Genomic DNA, 25459 nt, shown 5'->3' on the forward strand with positions numbered 1-25459 from the left:
GAGACCATGGGGTGGGAGGATACCAGAGAACCTAGCGTAGGGTGGGGGGGATACCAGAGAACCTAGCGTAAGGTGGGAGGATATCGGAGAACATAGCATGGGGTTGGGGCGGATACCAGAGAACCTAGCGTTTGATACCAGAGAACATAGCATGGGGTGGGAGGATATCAGAGAACATAGCGTGGGGTGGGGGGGATACCAGAGAACATAGCGTGAGGTGGAGGGGATATCGGGGAACATAGTGTGGGGTGGGGATACCAGAGAACACAGCGTGGGGTGGAAGGGATACCAGAGAACATAGTGTGGGGTGGGGATACCAGAGAACATAGCGTGGGGTGGGGATACCAGAGAACATAGTGTGGGGTGGGGATACCAGAGAACATAGCGTGGGGTGGGAGGGATACCAGAGAACATAGCGCGGGGTGGGAGGGATACCAGAGAACATAGCGTGGGGTGGAAGGGATACCAGAGAACATAGCGTGGGGTGGGGGGATACCGGGGAACATAGTGTGGGGTGGGGATACCAGAGAACATAGCGTGGGGTGGGAGGATACCAGAGAACATAGCATGGGGTAGGAGGGATACCAGAGAACATAGCGTGGGGTGGGGGGATAACAGAGAACATAGCTGGGTGGGAGGATACCAGAGAACATAGCGTGGGGTGGGGGGATACCAGAGAACATAGCTGGGTGGGAGGATACCAGAGAACATAGCGTGGGGTGGGGGGATACCGGGGAACATAGTGTGGGGTGGGGATACCAGAGAACATAGCGTGGGGTGGTGGGATAACAGAGAACATAGCTGGGTGGGAGGATACCAGAGAACATAGCATGGGGTGGGAGGATACCAGAGAACATAGCGCGGGGTGGGAGGGATACCAGAGAACATAGCGTGGGGTGGGGGGATACCGGGGAACATAGTGTGGGGTGGGGATACCAGAGAACATAGCGTGGGGTGGGAGGATACCAGAGAACATAGCATGGGGTAGGAGGGATACCAGAGAACATAGCATGGGGTAGGAGGGATACCAGAGAACATAGCATGGGGTAGGAGGGATACCAGAGAACATAGCGTGGGGTGGGGGGATAACAGAGAACATAGCTGGGTGGGAGGATACCAGAGAACATAGCTTGGGGTGGGGGGGATACCAGAGAACATAGCGGGGGTGGGAGGATACCAGAGAACATAGCGCGGGGTGGGGGAATACCAGAGAACATAGCGTGGGGTGGGGGGATAGCAGAGAACATAGCGTGGGGTGGGAGCAGGGCTGCCATCAGGGGGGTAAAGCCCATACAGATGTAGGGGGCCGGGGAGTTCCAAGGGGCCAGTCCCTTGGGACGGTTGGGTCCCAAGTTGGCACCTCACCTTTGTTCCTTCCCCCCCCACACTGACAACTAGTCCCGACTCCTGCTGGTGCCACCCGCTGCACTGGCTCCTGACTCCCAGGCTGCCGCTGTCAAAATTATTGGTTGCTAGGACTGCCTGGCATCCTAGCAGCCAATCACGTGCATTAACAGGCTCCGGCAGAGGAAGAGGATGCAACTTCCTCCTCCACCGCATGCTAGTGCTCTGGCTTCCACCTTTCGTCCTGCTGCTGAGAACGGAACTGGGACTCTGGTGAGGGGGACCCTCAGAGCGATGCCATGGGGAGAGGAGAGGCAGGTACTGCTGAAGTAGGAACAGCTGTGAAGGCTGAGCGGGGCTTGGAGGTGTGCTGTGACTGCCTCTTTGCTATATGCGGATGTCTCTGCTGTGTTTTTGAAAAGGAAGTGCAGTTAGTGAGTGTAGGGTCCTACTCAAGAGTCTACTTTGTTGTGGTGGCAGGCTTCATATTTTTTTTGGACCAAAATATAATTTCTTACTGTTAAATCTTGAAAGCACTGATGACTTGATACATGAAAATTAAAAGTATTCTAAGTGTTAAAATAAAAGTGGGTGCACTGAAGGACTTGGTGGGACAGCCAGTGGGTGGATGCTGGGGAATGTTGGTGGTCAGACCCAGAGGGTCCAGGCCCAAAACTGTGTAATGGGCCCTAAAATTTCTGATGGCTGCCCTGGGTGGGAGGATACCAGAGAACATAGTGTGGGGTGGAGGAGATACCAGAGAACATAGTGTGGGGTGGGAGGATGCCAGAGAACATAGTTTGGGGTGAAGGGGATACCAGAGAACATAGTTTGGGGTGGAGGGGACACAAGAGAACATAGTGTGGGGTTGGGGGGGGGGATACCAGAGAACACAGCGTGGGGCGGGGGGGGGATACCAGAGAGCACAGCGTGAGGTGGGGGTGGGGATACCAGAGAACACAGCGTGGGGTGGGAGGATAACAGAGAACATAGCGAGGGGGAGGGGAGGATATCAGAGAACATAGCGGGGGGGGAGGGGAGGATATCAGAGAACATAGCGGGGGGTGGGTACCAGAGAACATAGCGGAGGGGGGGGAGGATAGCAGAGAACATAGCAAGGGGGGGGTGTGTGTGTGGGAGGATATCAGAAAACATAGCGGGGGGGGGGGGGGGGTTGGTGACTGTGGGAGGATATCGGAGCGGGGGGGGGGGGGGGGGTGTCTGCTAGAATATCAGAGAACATAGCGAGGGTGGGTACCAGAGAACATAGCGGCGGTCAGTACCAGAGAACATAGCAGGGGGTTGGAGGATATCAGAGAACATAGCGGGTGGTGGGGGTTGTTGGTAGGATATCAGAGAACATAGCAAGGGGAGGTGGTGGTGGTGGGTGGGAGTATATCAGAGCGGGGGGTGGGTACCAGAGAACATGGGGGGGGGGGGGGGGGGATATCAGAGAGGATCAGAACCTAAAAGTAATGTGACCGCACATTTGGGTAAGTAGAAAGGATATTTTTGTATTACACTTTTCAGAATAGTAAGGGGGAGGGATTGTAGGGACTATAACTCATAGCAGTGAAAGTTACCCTAACCTCCCACATTGCTTCCCAGCATCCATAGGCCCACTAACCTCCCATAGTAGCACACAGTGCCCCCAAGAGCCCTTAGCCCCCACAGTACCTCCCAGCCCCCCATAGTGCTCCCCAGCCTGTTGCAAAGCCCCCAGACCCACATAGTGCCCCCAATCTCCAACAGTGCCCCTTATCACCAGCACTTCCCTCCCACAATACCCCTGCAAAGCCCTCAGCCTCCAGGGGATTTATTAAACTGGAGAGTGAAAAGTCTGATGCAACTCTGCATAGAAACCAATCAGCTAATTGAACAAGCTGAAGTTAGAAGCTGATTGGCTGCCATGCCCAGCTGTACCAGATTCTGTGTGCTCCAGTTTTAATAAATCTCCCCCCATGTGTCTTCATTTCCCAACAAATAATCAGAAACAATATTGTAGAAATAAATATATTTTAATATAAACATGGTAGTGGACTAGCGCTCATAAGCGAGGCAAATACTTTCCCCCATGGAGGGCAAGACAGAAAGGAGACAGTTCTGAATAAAAGAAAAAATAAAGACAGGATAAAAAAGTGGTGAATGCTTAAAAAGCACCCATAGCTTATACAAACAACGTTTTGTTACTTGGACAATATGTCTGTGTCCGCAGCAGTCTATCCATTCCCCTAGGTACTAGGGATCACCAATTCCTACAGGTTGGGAAGGATGGATAATGGTTCAGATCACAAAGAGGTTGCCACTTGCTGGTTAAAGGAACACGTCAATGTCACATTTAGGCGAGTCGGATACTGAAGCTTCAGAAGCCCTGGTTCACGCTGAATGCGGCTTTGAAATCGTGCTACTTCAGCGCAATTTCAAAGCCACCGGTCAGTGCAATTTCATGTACAGCTTGCCGACGTCTGTGGAACTTCATGCCCAGATGTAAATGCAAGTTGCACATGAAAATCACCAAAAATAGTGCATGAACCCTTTTCAAATCGGTGCAAGTCGGAGTTGCACTGGTTTGAACAGTTCCATAGGCATAATTAGGGTGCGACTTGTCAATTCGCATGACAAGTCGCACTGATGTGAACGGGGGCTGAGACGGATTATCAGCTCCATAAGTGTATGTCACATACATGGTGGTGTGCATACTGACCTCCATCTATGTAGTCATGTACATGTTCTTACCGCGTGTACATCATCACTGAAGTCAGAGGAAAGGATTGGTCACATGACCATCGAATACTATTTAATAAAACTTTTCTTGTCCCATCATCAACTGCCTCCAGCAGTCTCCTGCTGACGCATTTCTCACTATGTATAGCCCTAATCGCTGAGGTCCAATACCAGGGCAAAACGCATATGAAGAGAAGACCGTCTAGTGAGGTTATACTGATGAACAATAACATTTTATGGTATTTAGAGATTATGTGGCCAATCCTTTTCTCTAGTTTCTGGGACTAATCCTGTGTGAGGTTGGTGCACCTGTGGCTGGTCCTCCTAGATAGATGCTGCTCCAAGGGCGGTACTATGGTTACTTATGTACAGCATCACTAATACACTATTTGGCCAAATGATTGTGGACACCTTACCATCACACCTATATGAGCTTCTCGGTCAACCGATTCTAAAATCATGTGTATTACTATGGAGCAGGCACCCCTTTTTGCAGCTCCCCCTTCCTTGGAAAGCTTTCAACAAGATTTTGGAGTGTTTACTGGAGGAATTTGTGCCCAAAAGAAGAATTGTTGGGTCGGGTACTGATGTTGGATGAGAAGACCTGACTTGCAATTGGTGTTTCCATTCATCCCACAGCTGTTAAACCACTTCAATACCTGGGTACTCTCACCCCTTTCCTGCCCAGGCTAATTTTCAGTGCTCTTGCATTTTGAATGACAATTGCGCGGTCATGCAACATTGTAATAGAGCTTTCTTTTAGTGATATCTCATTACTGCTGTTTGTTTTTTTTTTTTACATTCTTTTTTTCTTTTAAGTGTTTCTTTGTTTCTGTTATAAAATTTTGCAAATAAATAATCTTTCTTCATAAATTTAGGCCAAAATGTATTCTGCTACATTTTATTGGTGAAAATAACCCAAATCAGTGTATATTATTTAGCCTATAGGAAAGTTATAGAATCCACAAACTAGGGTGTGTGTGTATATATATATATATATATATATATATATATATATATATATATATTGCAACCTTGGTTTACAAGTAACGTGGTTAACGAGCGTTTTGAAAAACAGGCAACTTTTTAAAAAAAATCCTGACTCAGTTTGCTAGTGTCTCGCAACACGAGCAGGATTCAAGCTAATGGGGCGTGCAGTACCGCATTTGGCCAGAGGTGCGGGGGTGCCGGTGACACTCAGAACGGTTCGGAGCCGTTCGGAATTACTCGGAAATACTCCGTTCCCGAGTGTTTCTGAGCCTTTCCGAGTTCAGCCGATCTGTCCCCGAGTATTTCCGAGGCTCTCCGGCACCCCCCCAGCTACATGCGATATTGCATGAAATACAAGTCAATGGGGAACTAATTATCTTCGTTTCCATTGACTTCTATGGGGAAACTCGCTTTGATATGCGAGTGCTTTGGATTACAAGCATTCTCCTGGAACGGATTATGCTCGTAATCCAAGGTTCCACTGTATCTAAAAATCAATCCTGACCCATCTCATTTCTTGAGACCTGAAAATGCCAGGACAGTAAAAATATTCTCCAAATGACTGCTTTTTGGAAAGTAGACAGTCCAAGGTAATTAGTAAGATGCATGACGAGTTTTTTGAAGTTGTAATTTGTCCCAATTTCTTGGAAAATGAAGAAATGTAAAAAAATACACTTTTTTTTTTTTTTTTTTACATACTGTAATCAGTGCAGTACAGCCTCATCATATAACAGGTGTGGCGGTGATCAGGGACACTGACTTGTGACAGTATGTTAAAAAAAAAAAAAAAAATTCATAAATATTTTTTTAATTCTTTTTTTACATACTGTGACCATATTAACAATGTACTACTCTGGGGAGGCGATCAGTATTTTTTTTTTTTTCACCATTATAAGCAGCCATTTTTTTCTGAAAGAGACCCATTCATTCAGTGTTTACCATTGTGACACAGCCAATCACATGGGACAGATGGGCTATGATTGGCTCTCCCTGTCTGTACCATGTGATCACTGTGACCAGTCACAGAGATCAACACAAAAGGTACACAAAGAATGGCATGAATTGTGTACAATTGTCATGTCATCTGCTGTGATTGGTCACAGTGATCACATGGCACCGGCAACGGGTCAGTATTCTGATCAGCTGTATCATATGACGCCCACCCAGATCTAGAGAACTCCTGCCTGACGGTCATTTCACTACCCTGGGTGGGAAGCGGTTATATAAGGTTGAGGTAAGGGGTCTGTGCAGGATACTCAAGTTCCTCCACCACGTCTTTATGGAGCTCATCAGTTCTCAGGAGAAAAGGGTAAAATAGCCTCTCATCCTAAAAGCCAAAGTTAGTTTTATTGAAACAAGCTGATGCACAGCCATCACCTAACGCATTTCACTAATAAACAGAGCTTAACCGTACAGTCTGCGATTATGCTCCATTTAGGAGTGAAATGTGTTAGGGTTGGTTGCACTTGGTGAACTTGTCTATGCATCGGCTTGTTTTAATAAATCTAACTGGCTTTTACAGTGTGGCCATTTTACCCCTTTGTTCTGAGGACTGATGGGCTGGCTATGGAGCGGTACATGACCATGGGGAGCCAGCTCCTGATACCAGGTGACCTGAAGATGAGAGGGAAGCCGGCAGCAGAACATTGCTTTCTCACGTCTTTATGGAGCTAGGCACATTCATGCTGGAACAAAAAAGGGTCTTCCCCAAACTGTTACCACAAGGTAAGGAGCGCACAATTGTCTAGAACAGGGATATGCAATTAGAGGACCTCCAGCTGTTACAAAACTACAAGTCCCATCACGCCTCTGCCTCCGGGTGTCATGCTTGTGGCTGTCAGAGTCTTGCTATGCCTCATGGGACTTGTAGTTCTGCAACAGCTGGAGGTCCGCTAATTGCATATCCCTGGTCTAGAACATGGTCTAGAACATGGGTGCTCAACCTGTGGCCCTCCAGCTGTTGCGGAACTACAAGTCCCATCAGGCTTCTGCCTTTGGGAGTCATGCTTGTAACCGTCAGCCTTGCAATGCCTCATGGGACTTGTAGTTCTGCAACAGCTGGAGGGCCACAGGTTGAGCACCCATGCTCTAGAATGTCTTCCTATGCATTAACATTTTCCTTCAATGAAAACACCTGAACTCAACCAAAATGAGAGGTATCAACATACTTTTGGCCATAGAGTGTACTAGGAACTTGAAATTTAGACGGTGCCTGCATGGATTGGAATAGTCCAGACAAGTTCCTTTATAAAGGCTTTTACATAATAAAACTTGAAGCAGGGCAGTTGCAATTTCTACGTAGTGTTACCATTAAGAACCTGTTCACAATTGTGCTGTTTTAGGGTTGTTGGGGGAGCAGGGAGTTGGGGAAAGTCCCACTAGCTGTATCTTTGATGCAGTTTCCAGCAAAATGCACTTCCACCAAGTTCCATGGTAAAGCATGTAAAAAGTGTCTGAAATGCCGCGGTAACATAAGAAATTCAGAAATGTGAACAGGGCCTTTATACACAACTCCTCTTTAGAGAACGATTAGTTCCTTTATGGTAGAAAAGTCTTTGCTGGTTGCTGTGTCTCCTGGCAATCACCAATCGATATTCTCTCCATACTACCCCCTACTAGAATGGAGCACATTCGTTTGACAACGTACCCTCTACTCTGTCCTTAGTGTGACATGAATAGGTATCAGTCAGCTGACTCCCCCCCCCCCCCCAATTGTACCATGTCACGTGACCTCTCCTTCTGGATGGCTCTTTAGTTTGTGGAATTTGACGCTCTCACGTTTTTCAAAAAGCTTGCCGCAATGCTCGCAGGAGAAGCTGTACTGGATCTCCGAGCCGTGCTTCTTCATATGCCAGTTCAGAGAGGCACGCTGCCGGCACTGGTACCCGCAAACTTCACACCTGTAAGAAGACATGCCATTAATGTATGGTTGGAAGGACCATATTCATACCTTGCACCAACCCCACCTCCATAATAACCTACAGATGTATGAAAAATATTATCTAAGGGCCCCCCTGACGGTGAACCGCACAAATCATATAAAACTTTTTGAAGGCAGAATTACCTTACAAAGGTCCCCAGTATCTTACTCTTTTGGGAACTTGTAACTCTGCAGTGACCCCATTATTGATTGCAATGTTTAGGGCTTGGGAGACAACCTGGAAAAAAATCCACCTAGCCATTGATCTTAATTAAAGCCCAACTCTGGGGAAATAAAAAAAAAAAAATTATTCCTTGCAGCGGGGCTGTGCCTGCACTGAACAGACTAATTGTTAGTTTTGGTCTCAGGCAGGGGTCTCTAAACTTTCTAAGTAAGCCCTGGTTCACACCAGTGCAGTTTTGAAATGGTGCTACTTCAGCGTGATTTCAAAGCCACAGATCAGTGCGATTTGCACCTCCGATTTCATAGCAGCTTGTGACTTCATTTAACAAAAGTCTATGCAAGTCACAATAAAAAAAAAAAAAAAAATGGAAAAAAGTTAGTGCAGGTACCTTTTTCAAAGTCAATATGGCAATTTGAATGGTTTTATTGCCGGCAATGGGTTGCGACTTGTCATGAGATTTGGAACTGTCAAATCGCATGACAAATCACACTGGTGTGAACAAGGGCTAAAGGGCCAGTTTACTATCTTTCAGCCTTTGGGGGGGGTCCAGACTGTGGCCAGTGGGAGTGGAAAATACCCCATCATTGGTTTACTAGTTCAAGAATTGTATTGAGTTTTGCATATGCCATCCCACACAAGGCCATGTAGGAGGAACTGTGCCCCATATCGTTGGGAGGAACGGTGCCCCATATTGTTGGTGTCGGTGAGAGGAACGGTGCCCCATATTGTTGGTGTCGGTGAGAGGAACGGTGCCCCATATCGTCGCTGTGAGGAACGGTGCCCCATATTGTTGGTGTCAGTGAAAGGAAAGGCGCCCCATATCGTTGGTGTCAGTGAGATTATTGGTGCCCCATATCATTGGTGTCCTGAGAGGAACGGTGCCCCATATTGTTGGTGTCAGTGAGAGGAACGGTGCCCCATATCGTTGGTGTCCTGAGAGGAACGGTGCCCCATATCGTTGGTATCATTAAAGGAACGGTGCCCCATATCGTTGGTGTCCTGAGAGGAACGGTGCCCCATATCGTTGCTGTCAGTGAGAGGAACGGTGCCCCATATCGTTGCTGTCAGTGAGAGGAACGGTGCCCCCATATCGTTGGTGTCAGGGAAAGGAACGGTGCCCCATATTGTTGGTGTCAGTGAGATTATTGTTGCCCCATATCATTGGTGTCCTGAGAGGAACAGTGCCCCATATCGTTGCTGTGAGGAACGGTGCCCCATATCGTTGGTGTCAGTGAGATTATTGGTGCCCCATATCATTGGTGTCCAGAGAGGAACGGTGCCCCATATCGTTGGTGTCAGTGAGAGGAACGGTGCCCCATATCGTTGGTGTCCTGAGAGGAACGGTGCCCCATATCGTTGGTGTGAAAGGAACGGTGCCCCATATCGTTGGTGTCAGTGAGAGGAACGGTGCCCCATATTGTTGGTGTCCTGACAGGAACGGTGCCCCATATCGTTGGCGTTAGTGAGAGGAACGGTGCTCTATATCATTGGCGTTAGTGAGAGGAACGGTGCCCCATATCGTTGGCGTTAGTGAGAGGAACGGTGCCCCATATCGTTGGTGTCAGTGAGAGGAACGGTGCCCCATATTGTTGGTGTCCTGACAGGAACGGTGCCCCATATCGTTGGCGTTAGTGAGAGGAACGGTGCCCTATATCGTTGGCGTTAGTGAGAGGAACGGTGCCCCATATCGTTGCTGTCAGTGAGAGGAACGTTGCCCCCATATCGTTGGTGTGAGAGGAACGGTGCCCCATATCGTTGGTGTGAGAGGAACGGTGCCCCATATCGTTGGTGTGAGAGGAACAGTGCCCCACTTATCAGTGAGAGGAACAGTGCCCCATATCATTGGTGTGAGAGGAACGGTGCCCCCATATCGTTGGTGTGAGAGGAACGGTGCCCCATATCGTTGGTGTGAGAGGAACGGTGCCCCATATCGTTGGTGTGAAAGGAACGGTGCCCCATATCGTTGGTGTGAAAGGAACGGTGCCCCATATCGTTGGTGTGAAAGGAACGGTGCCCCATATCGTTGGTGTGAAAGGAACGGTGCCCCATATCGTTGGTGTGAAAGGAACGGTGCCCCATATCGTTGGTGTCAGTGAGAGGAACGGTGCCCCATATTGTTGGTGTCCTGACAGGAACGGTGCCCCATATCGTTGGCGTTAGTGAGAGGAACGGTGCCCTATATCGTTGGCGTTAGTGAGAGGAACGGTGCCCTATATCGTTGGCGTTAGTGTTAGTGAGAGGAATGGTGCCCCATATCGTTGGCGTTAGTGAGAGGAACGGTGCCCCATATCGTTGCTGTCAGTGAGAGGAACGGTGCCCCCATATCGTTGGTGTGAGAGGAACGGTGCCCCCATATCGTTGGTGTGAGAGGAACGGTGCCCCCATATCGTTGGTGTGAGAGGAACGGTGCCCCCATATCGTTGGTGTGAGAGGAACGGTGCCCCATATCGTTGGTGTGAGAGGAACAGTGCCCCATATCGTTGGTGTGAGAGGAACAGTGCCCCATATCGTTGGTGTCAGTGAGAGGAACGGTGCCCCATATTGTTGGTGTCCTGACAGGAACGGTGCCCCATATCGTTGGTGTGAAAGGAACGGTGCCCCATATCGTTGGTGTCAGTGAGAGGAACGGTGCCCCATATTGTTGGTGTCCTGACAGGAACGGTGCCCCATATCGTTGGCGTTAGTGAGAGGAACGGTGCCCTATATCGTTGGCGTTAGTGAGAGGAACGGTGCCCTATATCGTTGGCGTTAGTGTTAGTGAGAGGAATGGTGCCCCATATCGTTGGCGTTAGTGAGAGGAACGGTGCCCCATATCGTTGCTGTCAGTGAGAGGAACGGTGCCCCCATATCGTTGGTGTGAGAGGAACGGTGCCCCCATATCGTTGGTGTGAGAGGAACGGTGCCCCCATATCGTTGGTGTGAGAGGAACGGTGCCCCATATCGTTGGTGTGAGAGGAACGGTGCCCCATATCGTTGGTGTGAGAGGAACAGTGCCCCACTTATCAGTGAGAGGAACAGTGCCCCATATCGTTGGTGTGAGAGGAACGGTGCCCCCATATCGTTGGTGTGAGAGGAACGGTGCACCATATCGTTGGTTTGAGGAACGGTGCCTCACATCGTTGGTATGCGGAATGGTGTCCCAGATCGTTGGCGTCGGTGAGAGGAACAATGCCGTATATTGGGGTCAGATAAAGGCAAACAAAGGGTCACAGTTTGGAGAGCACTGGTCTAGAGCAACAATAAAAAGATTTTCTTACTTGATCCTCTGCTCCTCCCCACAGCTACACTGGTCCCTGCAGCATCTTCTCTCACGCAATACAGCGGTCTAGGGCCTTGACGTCATTAAGACCAAAGTAGAGTCCATACCTCTGCAATTGACTCGATGACACAAAGGGACAGTCCACCGCAGGAGCATGAGGGAGTACCATCTGCTGAGGGAGCAGAGGATCAGGTAAGTAAAACTGTTTCTCCTCTCCCCTATAGACAAAAAGAACAATTAACCCTTGCAGTGTAGGCACAGCCCCACTGCAAGGGATAATAATACATTTTCCTGGAGTTGGGCTTTAATTAAAGGATTAAGTCCCCTGGCAAAAAAAGAAAAAGCTCCAGAGGGTTTCTTTTAACCATTGATTGTTGGTGGCAAATGGTGGTAACCTAGGATCCCTTTCAGGTGCTCCTAAAGATTTACTCCCTGGCAAACCACTTTCCACATTTCTAAGTTTAATTCATTATCCTAGACAGCTTAATGCATGCCTGTAATTTTCCTGTTCAGGACACAGTAAAAAGTTTACTTTAATCCGCCCATTACCAGCAGTGTAAACTTATCTTTCCTTACTCCGTTCTGCACTGGGAGCTGAAGGAAGTGCTCAGTAATTTCAGGTATGGAGGGACATGGGACTCACTCCAGTGGCTGAACGAAGCAGAGATGGAGAAAATAAAAAGGACAGTGTATGCTGCTGGGGAGGTCTGCATTATAGTGGTTGTAAACCCCCGATTTTAACTTTTACCTATAGGTAAGCCTAGAATAAGGTTTACCTATAGGTAGTGGAAATATCTCCTAAACTTGCGCCGATATTTACCTTGTAGTGTGCCAATGATGTCATCGGCGCATGCGCTGTGAAGAAACTGACCGCTGTCTCCATTTCTTCACTCGCAAGTGCCGTGACCAACGGCTCCCACGTGCATGCACGGGAGTGACGTCACGCGGCTCCGGCCAGTCACAGAGCCGGAGTCTGGGGCCCCGGAAGGAAGAGGGGCGAAGATGGATGCGGCCACCAGCGGGGACGGCGCAGGCTTTGTTTGCAGGTAGGTGCCACATAATGGGCTAGTATTACTTTGCAGTAGAACAAAGAGGAAGTAAAACCCATCAGGGTTTTCTTCCTCTTTAAAGTGATTGGGTAAAGTAAAGTACAACTACAGGTAAACTACAGGTGATAGAGATTATTTTTTCCCTCCCTACCTTGAAATGACATATCCTCTGTCATGTAATCATTCACATATCCTTTATTATGCGATTTGGATTTGCGTTTCAAAATTTAACAGATGACACCCCATTCAAAACAGTCGCACTGTTGCGCAGACCTGAAACTGTAGCCCAGAGACCTCAGCACTGATAAACAGGACAGCTATACATTGTTAGTTGTTGCAACTCACCAGTATTTACTGAGAACTGAAATAGGAGTTTTGGATGGATGCATCCTTTTAAAAAAAAGTGATATGACCAAGAATATCAGGGCCACGTGAGCAGGTAACAGGGAGTATAGGAGTCCTAGCTCTAATGCCCTGTACACACGGTCGGATTTTCCAAAGGAGAAAGTGCGATCGGATTGTGTTATCGGAAATTCCGATCCTGTGTAGGCTCCATCTGACTTTTTCCGTCTGAATTTCCGACACACAAAGTTTGAGAGCAGGATATAAAATTTTCCGACAACAAAATCCGATCCTTTAAATTACGATCGTGTGTAGACAAATCCGACGCACAAAGTGCCACGCATTCTCAGAATAAATTAAGAGATGAAAGCGATTGGCTATTGCCCTGTTTATAGTCCCGACGTATGTTTTATGTCACCGCGTTCAGAACGATCGGATTTTCCGACAACTTTGTGCGACCATGTGCATGCAAGACAAGTTTGAGCCAACATCCGTCGGAAAAAATCCAAAGGATTTTGTTGTCGGAATGTGCGACCGTGTGTACAGGGCATAAAGCCTCGTACACACGATCGAATTGGTGGCCAACAAAACCGTGAACTTTTGTCCGAAGGGCGTTAGCCCAAACTTGTCTTGCATACACACGGCCACACAATTGTTGGCCGAATACGAACGTAGTGACTCACTATGTTGTTTTTCAGCTCTTTAGCGCCACCCTTTGGGCTCCTTCTGCTAATTTCGTGTTAGTAGAAGTTTGATGAGTGTTGATTCGTGCTTTTCATTTCGCACTTTTCATTTCGCGCTTTTCAGTTCATTTCTGAACAGCCGTTCGTCAACCAGCCATGTTGCGGAATTGGAGGAGATAACGTGTTATTTATTATTGGCCCTGGAGTTATCGCTTTGACATTATTTTTTTGGTTGAATAATGATTTGATTTGGTATATTTTATATATTTTTGGTTGCATAGAATGCACTTTTTGGTTAAGTTCTATTGGCAGGTAGCATGTCTAATTTTATTTGTTTTCTTTTTTTAATGCACAATAAAAAAATTGTGGAGAATAATACTTGGCTATGTGTTTTACTTCAAATGACAGTTTGGGAGTAGGCCAGTACATTTAAAAAAATACAATGTAAAATTGACAAGGAACACCAACATAATTGTATTTTTGATCTTAAAAACTACGGGATAATGGTGTTGTGGTAACTTGCCCAAAAAAAAAAAAAAAAAAAAAAAAAAATCATAATAATATTATTCTTGATATCACTAGAAAAAAAAGCCTTTGAAAATTTGTTTGCAATAACTCCATCAATTATCACTAGCAAATCAGCTTCATTATTATCCCATTAAAGAAGAGAATTGTGAGCTGCATTTCCAGATTTCATAATTTGCCACGTCACGAATGTTAATTCTCCATTACGAACGCTAGTTTACAAGCCCGACGGCTTCTGGCTCATCCTTGCTTCCGACAATGCGTGATTGTACTTGGACTTTTGTCCGACGGACTTTTGTACACACGCTCGGAAAATCCGACAACACACATTTGTCCGCAGAAAATTTATAAACCTGCCATCCAACATTTGTCCACTTAAGTTGGCCAACAATTGTCCGATGGAGCATACACACGGTCGGATTTTCCGCCAACAGCCTGTCAACACACAATTCCCCTCAGAAAATCCGATTGTGTGTACGAGGCTTTAGTGAGTATACTCCCATACTAAAAAAAGCCCTCACTGGATCCCACCAATCTCAACAACTTACATCCCATCTCCTTACTCTCCTTCTCCTCCAAACTTCTTGAAAGACTGGTCTACAACCGACTAAGCGACCATCTGACCATGAATAAACTTCTTGATCCCCTTCAGTCCGGTTTTCGCCCTCAACACTCCACGGAAACTGCAAGCGGGGTTCCACCCAAATTTTGAACAATATCTGTATGTATTCTCTTCCTTGCCTAGATGCTGACATGCCGTTTAAAAAAATTTAAATCGCCATAATTACCTTTTATTTTTCTATTCTTCTTTGCACTTCCTGGTTTTCCTCCCGTGGGAGTAGGCGTGTTTCTAGCCTCTCCCAGACTCCTGGGAGCTAGTCTCAGGCTTCCCAGGATGCCACTGAGCATGTGCAGGAACGAGCGGTGAATGCTGGGAGCACAGAATTCACCACATCCAGGAAATAAATGCTTGTGGGCTTCAAATGCCCACAATGAAGATAGAAACCGCCTGCAGTGAATAATAGAAATTATTCTTTCCGACGAAATCTGACACAGGCGGACATATTACACACAATATGTGAGTATGTAATGCTGAGAAGAAAAGTTTGTGAATGAACTAAAAAAAAAAAAAAAAACGATAGATAGGTGGACCCTCGCTTTAAACTCTCAAATGATCTACTAATGGCTAAAGCCAATGGACACTATTCTGTACTACTTCTCCTGGATCTCTCTGCTGCCTTTGACACAGTGGACCACCCCCTCCTCCTCAAAAAACTCCACTCCTTCGGTCTCCGTGACTGTACTCTTCGCTGGTTCTCATCCTACCTATCCCACCGCTCCTTCAGTGTCACTTACAACTCTACTTCCTCCTCTCCTCTTCCTTTTTCCGTTGGGGTCCCCCAAGGTTCTGTTCTTGGACCTCTCCTTTTCTCAATCTACACCACCTCCTTGGGTCAGTTGATTGCCTCCCACGGCTTTAAATATCATCTCTACGCTGATGACACCCAAATCTATCTCTCCACCCCCCAGCTCTCTCCATCTGTCTCCTCATGCATTACCAACTTACTAGCAGACATATCAGCCTGGATGTCACATCACTTCCTCAAACTCAACCTATCCAAAACTGAGCTCATGATATTTCCTCCCTCAGGTGCCACTTCCCCTGATTTCCCTGTCAAGATCAGCGGCTCAACTATCAAACCATCTCCCCACGCCAAGGTCCTAGGTGTAATCCTGGACTCTGAACTAACCTTTCGACCCCACATTCTATCACTATCCAAAGCTTGCCGCCTCAGTCTTCGCAGCATCTCCAAGATACGCCCCTTCCTAACCAATGACACCACAAAGCTTCTAATCCACTCCCTGGTCATCTCCCGCCTCGATTACTGCAACTCCCTCCTCATTGGTTTACCTCTAAATAGGCTATCCCCACTTCAGTCCATCATGTACGCTGCTGCCAGGCTCATCCACCACACAAACCGCTCAGCGTCTGCCACACCCCTCTGCCAATCTCTCCATTGGCTGCCACTCAGTCACCGAATTAAATTCAAGACACTAACTATAATTTACAAAGCCATCCACAACCTGGCCCCCAGCTACATCTCTAACCTAGTCACAAAATACCAACCTAATCGTTCTCTTCGCTCCTCCCAAGACCTCCTGCTCTCAAACTCCCTTGTCACCTCATCCCATGCTCGCCTTCAGGACTTCTCCAGAGCCTCCCCCATCCTCTGGAATGCTCTACCCCAATCCGTCCGATTTTCTCCTACTTTATCCACTTTCCGACGATCCCTGAAAACTCATCTCTTCAGAGAAGCCTATCTGGCCCCCACCTAACATCTGTACATTTATCTTCTCAATCAGCACATCACCCACAGTTATTACCTCTTGTATCTTTTGACCTTCCCTCTTAGATTGTAAGCTCTAAGGAGCAGGGCCCTCTGATTCCTACTTTATCAAATTGTATTGTATTTGTACTGTTTACCCTCAAGTTGTAAAGCGCTACGTAAACTGTTGGCGCTATATACTGTATAATAATAATATTCTGGATTTTCAACACAGTAACAGTGCAGTGCAGCTGAAGTGATCTCCTCAGACCTATGCATTGTGGTAACGCGTGTTCCTGCAACATGCTTTGATGCGTGGCAGTTTGTGTGCTGTGTCGCACAGCACGTGCGCTGCGGTGCGTTGTGTTCAAAGTCATGTTCGTTTTTTTGGTCCGTTGCCATGTGTTGGCAGTCTATTCAAAATGAATGGCCTGCCTTACTGCAGCACAAATGACTGTGGGCACCAATGCACTGCAATGGACCTGAATAGTGTTATAGGTGACCCCCCTCCAGCACACACACTGATGGTGGGCCGTTTTTATAAGAGTATACACCCAACAACTGACAGGTCTGAAAAGCTGTGCTAACAGTGTAACAAGAAGCTCCATAAAAAATAAAAAATCTATACAATAATACTTCAGCCACATTTTTGCCCATTCTTCTTTGCAACATAGCTCAAGCTCTGTCAGACTGGATGGAGAGCGTCTGTGAACAGCAATTTTCAAGTCTTGCCACAGATTCTCAATTGGATTTAGGTCTGGACTTTGACTTGGCCATTCTAACACATGAATATGCTTTGATCTAAACAATTCCATTGTAGCTCTGGCTGTATGTTTAGGGTCGTTGTCCTGCTGGAAGGTGAACCTCCGCCCCAGACTAACTAGTCTTTTGCAGACTAACAGGTTTTCTTCTAAGATTGCCCTGTATTTGGCTCCATCCATCTTCCCATCAACTCTGACCAGCTTCCCCATCCCTGCTGAAGAAAAACATCCCCACAACATGATGCTTCCACCACCATGTTTCACGGTGGGGATGGTGTGTTCAGGGTGATGTGCAGTGTTAGTTTTCCGTCACATATAGCGTTTTGCTTTTAGGCCAAAAAATTACATTTTGGTCTCATCTGACCAGAGAACCTTCTTCCACATATTTGTTACGTCCCCCAGACGTCTTCTCGCAAACTGCAAACAGGACTTCTTATGGCTTTCTTTCAACAATGACTTTCTTCTTGTCACTCTTCCATAAAGGTCAGATTTGTGGAGAGCACGACTAATAGTTGTTCTGTGGACAGTTTCTCCCACCTGAGCTGCGGATCTCTGCAGCTCCTCCAGAGTTACCATGGGCCTCTTGGCTGCTTCTCTAATTAATGTTCTCCTTGCCCGGCCTTTAGGTGAACGGCCATGTCTTGGTAGGTTTGCAGTTGTGCCATATTCTTTCCATTTTCGGATGATGGATTGAACAGTGCTCTGTGAGATGTTCAAAGCTTGGGATATTTTTTTATAACCTAACCCTGCTTTAAACTTCTCCACAACTTTATCCCTGATCTGTCTGGTGTGTTCCTTGGCCTTCATGATGCTGTTTACTAAGGTTCTCTAACAAAACTCTGGGGGCTTCACAGAACGGCTGTATTTATACTGAGATTAAATTGCAAACAGGTGGAATCTATTTACTAATTACAGTGGTGGCCCGTGCATTGTGGGCACACAGGCACCGGCCCCCCTAACATCGCCAACGCCCCCCCATCCATGTGCCCGGCCCCTTTCAGGATGCCAGACACATGAATTACAACTGCAGGGATAGGCGGGGGTGTGTATTTTGAAGCACCTGATTAGAACCAGAGGCTCTAATAGGCTTGGGGGTTGCTGCGGGGTGATTGCTGTGGGACGTGTCAGTGTCTGGGGGGGGGATGCTGCGGGGTGATCGCCGCTGGCCGTGCCTGTGTCTTTGTCTGGGGTAGTTGTGTTGGCTGTGCCACCCCCATCAAAAATAGTAGGCACCAGCCGGCACTGACTAATTAGGTGACTTCTGAAGGCATTTGGTTCCACTAGGTTTTAGTTAGGGGTATCAGAGTAAAGGGGGCTGAATACAAATGCGTGTCACACTTTTCAGATATTTCTGTTGGTCTATCACATAAAATCCCAATAAAATAAATCAAAATTTTTGGTTGTAACATGACAAAATGTGGAAAATTTCAAGGGATATGAATACTTTTTCAAGGCACTGTATGGCGCTCTGACATTAGAATAGCTGTAGCTCAGTGAAACAATCAGTTGTAAATAAGAGACAAGTCCACGAGCTGGCATGCACCTCATTGGACTTAACCCAGAGTAAACCAGCACAGAAAAAGGCTGAATTCCTGCAGTTCAGCCTGAATTCTCTCCTTACCAGTGCCATTAACATCACTTCCATATGCATGTGGATGCCTCCAGCACTGACAGCCACTTACTGTAGAGGGGTCTCCCCTGTGTGGGTCCTTCTGTGCACCTCCAAGTGACTTTTCCTTTTGAAGGATTTGCCACATGTCTCGCAGATGAACTCACGGATCCCTAATAAAAGACAGGCAGACGTTACACAGAGTGTAGAGAAATCCCAGCTGTCTCTAGACAGATCACATTGGTGTATACCTGTGTGTATGATCATATGGCGCCGCAGGTGGTTGGACAAGTAGAATTTCTTTCCGCAGCCGACCTCCGGGCACACCTTGGTCCTGCCTTTTCTGTGCACCAAATTAATGTGATTCTGTAAGGAGAATTATTATGGATTAATTTTAGAACCGAACATAAATACAATGGATACAAAGCCAAGTGTTTCAAGAGACTGATACAAATTCATACATTTTTTGTAAACATCCTGTAATCTAAAGGGCCGTCCACACGGGCCGAATATTGGTCAGCATCAGCCAGTTCAATAGAAACTGGCTGACATTTGGCCCTGTGTGTACGGCAGCCGGTCTGACAGAAGCCGGACGATCATCCAAAGGGGCAAGACTGAAAAAGGTCTGCTGATCGGTGTGTTTTGGCATGGGTGCATTCCCCCTGTCAGAACAGCTCAGCGGGGGAAATCGCTGTACTAACATCTGATAAACAGTACAGGATCTCCTCCTGAGCGCTTCAGTTTTTTTTTTTTTCAGCCCGTGGGTTGAAAAAAAAAAAAAAAAAAACTGATGGTGTGTACCAGGCTTAAGGGATAAGTTTACCTTTCGTAACATGATACACCCATATTTAAGGTGTAACATGTTACGAACGAAACCCGCCACTGCGCCCCCCCCGATCTGAGAGCTAGTGGGCCAATTCACTCATTCACAGGATCCTGTGAATGGAAAACTACAAGGTCCGGCAGCCATTGAGGCTGTTGGCTTGTAGTTTTAAGTGAACAACTATGGAGCTGTGGAGCACCGTGGTAGTTCATTCTCTCTTCCTATCAAATTGTATCTGCTTACCCATATGGGATATACGGGCACACAGATACACTGGCAGATCTGCATGGCACCACCAATCTGATGATCGTTGGTGCAATGCTTTACAGGCTCCAAAATAAATAAATAAATGCACATTTTTGTTTACCTGCAAAAAAACTGTGCATTTATTATTTTTTTCTAAAAAGTGAACTTCTACTGTAAGGCCACATTCACTCTACAGAGTTTAGAGAGCCTTCAGAAAAGCATGTGACACATAGGCACAATTTCTGTGTGTTGCTGTGCTACATGCATAGGCAGCACATTCATTTCAAATTGGCTGCCCACATACACAGCAAACCTGACAAATTAACTCATGCATCTTTTTGAGCTTTACATGTTTTTCTGGGTTTGATGCACTTTTTGTGCATGAAAAACATGTGTGTACGGAATTTCAAAGAAGCATCTGCATTTACAAAAATAGTATGGCTGCGTACAGTCACTCACTTGGATGGCAGACTGTGCACGGCACCTGTGGCTTCCCAGGCGCAGGAAAATGCCTGGAATTTTATGCTGGGCGTATTTCATCCTCCCTGTATGTACGCATGAGGCCTTAGAGACAATCACGGCAAACAAGCTATTTCTGTAGCTGTCAAGGAGATTTCTGCACCTGCCAACAGGTAGTTGGGTCTACTCTTCTTGAGCAAACTGCTTAAGCTGTCTCGGGTTTAAAAAGTGGAGATCTTGACATCATCCGCCCACTTCTCCATCTCAGCCAATCAGAAGAAGACTTGCACTCAGTCATAAAAATACTAGGCTTCCTGTGAATGGCTGAGAAGCACTCAGCTTGAGTCAATTTTTTTTCTGGCAGCTGATAGGAAGTCCCCGTACTAGAGCTGCACCGAATAGAAATTTTGGTGCCCAAACCAAAAATGCAGGATCCACGTGGCCGAAAACTGAAACCAAAAATGACAGTTTTTAAAAAGTATTAACATTTTTTTTTATATGAATTGTTTTATAATCGACTTCTTAAAAGAGAAGTATGCGTTTTTTTTTTTTTTTTTTTTTTAGATTCATACTTACTTAGGTGGATGCAGCGTCAGACCGATGCTGCATCTGTCCCCCACCATCTCTTTACTGAAATCCGAGCCACCAAACAGCGCTGATGGCTCGGTTCTCACTCCTCCCCGAGAGGAGAGCTGCTGACTACAAGTCGGCAGCTCTCCTCTCTGCTCTTCCACGCTCATTGGAGTGTTGAGCTGTGGAGCGGCCGTCTCAGCAGCTCGCTCCAGCTGGCAGATCCAGACTTCGGAAGTTGGGATGATGTGGTGCCTCGACTGATTTCAAGTGACATCAGTGGAGAGAGGACTTCAGAGCGCTCTCCGCTGAAAACGCGTCACAGGAGTGAAAAACGAGTTGCACTCCTATGACCCAGAGGAGAAGCCCAGCCGAATGACCTCAGGCTCGACTTCTCCTTTAATTAATATCATCAATTTAAATTAATATGAATTTGTTGTCGCCCATTATTGGCACCTTTAGCGCAAGAAAAGCTCAAGAAAAATGTATCCCTTTAAATTCTATGTATGAAAATATGGGGGGGGGATTTTGGGACTTTACATGATGCACATAGAAATCTGCCTCCATCCCTGGTTCAGATACACAGGAAAAAAGGGAGGTAGGGACTTTAGATGAGGCCATTGACTAGTGGAGGTATAGGTTGTAAAAGCATTTAATTGGCATAGATGGAGGTATAAATACATTACAATTATGAACAGACAAGTAAAAACTGTTCATTTCATTTATATACACAAAGGCATTCAGGGCATGGATATCAAAAAATATATATCATGATTGCATACATATTGGCTTCACGGTATAGGGTATAAAATGGATTGATAAGTAAATGTTTGTTGTAAATTCATACATATATACAGACATGTCATCTGAGCGGCACATTGCAATGTTATAAAAGATATGTATACATTGTAAACATCATTGGTTGTAGATAGTGGGTCTAGATAGATTCCTATGTGTAGGCATATGACTGCATCCTAAATTCTATGTATGTCTTCACACTGGTCTGTTGTGCTTCCATGGTGTTAAAAATCCTGCTTCCTGCATTTTTGGTCAGTTAAAAAAAAAAAAGTACAAAAACAAATGCACCTCCCAGTTCAAATGCATTGAAAACTCAGCAAGAATGCACCATAAAACTGTTTTTTGATGCGGTTTTTGAGTCACATGACCTATGAAAAATACACCATAAGCACAGAAAATTGGCGCAAAATCGCAGCAAAAATCGGCGCAAAATCGTGTGCATTTTCTGCGCCATTAATCAGCACCTTTTTCTCTTATCGGCCCAATGCCGAGAACACAATTTTCGGTCAAAATGTTTCAGCGGCCGAAATTTCGGTGCATCTCTACCCCGTACCACCGCTGAAACACAACCGTGCACACGGCATGAAGCTGAACAACGGATACAGGGAGAGAGATCAGAAAAACATCTACAAAGTGGGGGAAGAGTAGCGTATATAAACATAGATAAGAAAGGCAGCTATATATAGTCATACCTGAAAGCTGGCAAGAGCCGTGTAGACCTGGACACAACCCTCATAGGGACAGTGGAACATCTCCAACACTCCATCAGCATCTGCAGCCCGGGAGTGCCGATTCTTCTTCCTGAAACAAACAGAAGGACAAAAGCGCACACTGCAAGTTTTAGGTATGTGGGAGTTGTAAATGAAGTGCTTGTTAAAACATTACAGCTTCGCTTTCAGGTATCTGGAATACCCGCTTCCCCTTCCACATGCTGTGGTTTCTCCCACTGGCTCCTCCTAGGTCATCACAAGACATGCAAGCCAATGAGGGAACCACAGTGTGCGGCAAGAAACAAGTACAGTGGAACCTTGGTTTACGAGTAACGTGGTTAACGAGCGTTTTGAAAGACTAGCAACTTTTTTTTTTTTTTTTTGACTCGGTTTGCGAGTGTCGTCTTGCAAAACGAGTAGAATTCAAGCTAATGGGTGGTGCAGTACTGTATTTGGCCAGAGGTACGGGGGCCACTCGGAACGGTCTGAAGCCGTTCGGAAATACTCGGAATCACTCAGAAATACTTTGTTCCCGAGTGTTTCTGAGCTGTCCCCGAGTATTTCCGAGGCTCTCCGGCGGCCCCCCCCTACCTCTGGCCACATGTGGTGTTGCATGTAATAGAAGTCAATGCGGAACAAATGATCTTTGATTCCATTGACTTCTATGGGGAAACTCGCTTTGATATGCGAGTGCTTTGGATTACAAGCATTCTCCTGGAACGGATTATGCTCGTAATCCAAGGTTCCACTGTATTAAAAAACCCACCCAGTCAAATACTTGCAGCAGCAACTGGGTGCCTCTGCGACCAATCAGCAAATACCAGCGCTGTCATGTGGCAGGAAGGAAAATGAACAAATCCACACAATCCTTACATAGTTACATACAGTAGTCAGGTTGAAAAAACAAAAACAAAAAAAGACAAGTCCAACACAAAAAAAAAACAAAAAAAAAAAAAAACCACACACACACGGATAGAAAACCTTCCTATACCAGGGCTCGACAAACCCCGGGCGCCAGGTCGCATTTGCGACTAGAATTAGCGACCTGGCGCCTGGGGCGGCACAGCTGGGGTATCCTGTGTCCGTTCGACACCCCCCACCGGCTTTGCGGCCTACTACAGTCCTTGTCCTATGGTTCCTTCTGCAATCGGGTGCCCTCTGGTTTTGGCCGTTGGTATGACAAGACATCCACCAATGCTAATGGAGCTTTCCCTACCTGTTTTCACTGCCTGCTCATCTCCTTCCCTTTACTTAGAACCCCAAAACATTATATATATTTTTTATTCTAACACCCTAGAGAATAAAATGGCGGTCATTGCAATACTTTCTGTCACACCGTATTTGCGCAGCGGACTTACAAGCGCACTTTTTTGGGAAAAAATACTTTTTTTAATTAAAAAATAAGAAAACAGTAAAGTTAGCCCAATTTTTTTTATATTGTGAAAGATAATGTTACGCCGAGTAAATTGATTCCCAACATGTCACGCTTCAAAATTTCGTCCGCTCGTGGAATGGCGACAAACTTTTACCCTTTAAAATCTCCATAGGCGACGTTTAAAAAATTCTACAGGTTGCATGTTTTGAGTTACAGAGGAGGTCTAGGGCTAGAATTATTGCTCTCGCTCTAACGATCGTGGCGATACCTCACATGTGTGGTTTGAACACCGCTTTCATATGCGGGCGCTACTCGCATATGCGTTCGCTTCTGCAAGCGAGCTCGGCGGGACGGGGTGCGTTTAAAAAAAATTTTTTTTTCTCTTATATATTTTACTTTTTATTTTTTATTTTTACACTGTTTAAAAAAAAAAAAAAAGTGTCACTTTTATTTCTATTACAAGGGATGGGGCACATTTAATTTTTTTTTTTTTTCTTATTATTTTTTCATTTTAACGTTTATTTTTTCACTGTTCTTTTAGAAAAAAAAAAAAGGTCACTTTTATTCCTATTACAAGGAATGTAAAAATCACTTGTAATAGAAAAAAAGCATGACAGGACCTCTTAAATATGAGATCTGGGGTCAAAAAGACCTCAGATCTCATATTTACACTAAAATGCATTAAAAAAGAAAAAAAAAAAAAAAATGCCTGCCGCCGATAAAAGTGATCTCGCTGCGAATCTACTGCAGAGACCACTTTTATCTGAAAGAGAACCGCCGGCTCTTGAAGAAGATACTGGGGTTATGGTAGCTAGCTGTTACCATAACAACGGTATTTCTCTTCAAAGACAGGACGTATATAGTCGTCCTGCGGGAAGGAAGTGGTTAATTAAAATGAATTTATTATTTGTCATCTCCCTGCTTGGCCCCTTTCACACGGGCTGTCTGATCAGGTTCGCCTGTCAGTTTTTCAGGCGGACCTGATTGGACCCTTAGCGGGGATATGGCGGTCTTGTGTCCCTGCATGGCAGGAAATAAAAGCAGTCACATTCGTTCTAGTCGTCTCTGTGTAAATTTAAGATAGCTTTATTTTCAATATAAAAATTAACCATTGTCGGTCGTTTAAAAAAAAAAAAAAAAAACCTGGCTCCTAACTTTTTTAGCTGGCTCCTAGATTCCAAGCAAATTTGTCAAGCCCTGCCCTATACAGTACAATACAGTAAAGCATGGTCTCATTTGCTCATCTTTCCTCATAGCCGAGTTTCTCCATGCTTATCATTTTTGTTGCCCTTCTCTGCACTTTTACGATATCCCTTTTTTTGGGAATCGGTGCCCAAAACTGAACTGCATATTCCAGATGAGGTCATACTAATGATTTGTATAGGGGCAAAATTTAAAATTCTATTGTATTCCTTACAGCTATAAACCTAAATAAAGAAATACAAAATGTTATCAGCACACTATTAGGATACAGCATGGGGCATTTATTAACCACTTCAGCCCCGGAAGGATTTACCCTCTTAATGACCAGGCCATTTTTTTTGCGATACGGCACTGCGGCGCTTTAACTGACAATTGCGCAGCTGTGCGACGTTGCACGCAAATAAAATTGATATCCTTTTTTCCCCACAAATAGAGCTTTCTTTTGGTGCTATTTGATGACCTCTGCAGTTTTTATTTTTTGCTCTAGAAACAAAAAAAGGAGCGACAATTTTGAAAAAAAAAAAAAAAAACAATATTTTTAACTTTCTGCTATAAAAC

General features: G+C 45.8%; 1 protein-coding gene across 3 annotated transcripts in view; it reads right to left on the reverse strand.

The window, feature by feature from the left end:
• Positions 1 to 3343: 3343 nt before the first annotated feature.
• The window catches only part of ZNF653 (zinc finger protein 653), a 50272-nt gene continuing 28156 nt past the window's right edge, over positions 3344 to 25459 (reverse strand). For 2 of the 3 annotated variants that reach the window (XM_073622681.1, XM_073622680.1), the window contains exons 6-9: positions 22306 to 22414; positions 18969 to 19083; positions 18791 to 18890; positions 3344 to 7958 (exon numbers count right to left, since the gene is read on the reverse strand). In XM_073622681.1, coding sequence (XP_073478782.1) covers positions 7781 to 7958; positions 18791 to 18890; positions 18969 to 19083; positions 22306 to 22414 — 502 coding nt within the window. In that variant the 3' untranslated portion in view covers positions 3344 to 7780. Of the gene's footprint in view, positions 7959 to 11419; positions 11594 to 18790; positions 18891 to 18968; positions 19084 to 22305; positions 22415 to 25459 lie in introns of all 3 variants that reach the window. The other variant, XR_012243056.1, reaches the window with a different exon arrangement.

Source organism: Aquarana catesbeiana, linkage group LG03 (assembly GCF_042186555.1).
Source record: "Aquarana catesbeiana isolate 2022-GZ linkage group LG03, ASM4218655v1, whole genome shotgun sequence".
In the NCBI taxonomy this organism is placed as follows: domain Eukaryota; kingdom Metazoa; phylum Chordata; class Amphibia; order Anura; family Ranidae; genus Aquarana; species Aquarana catesbeiana.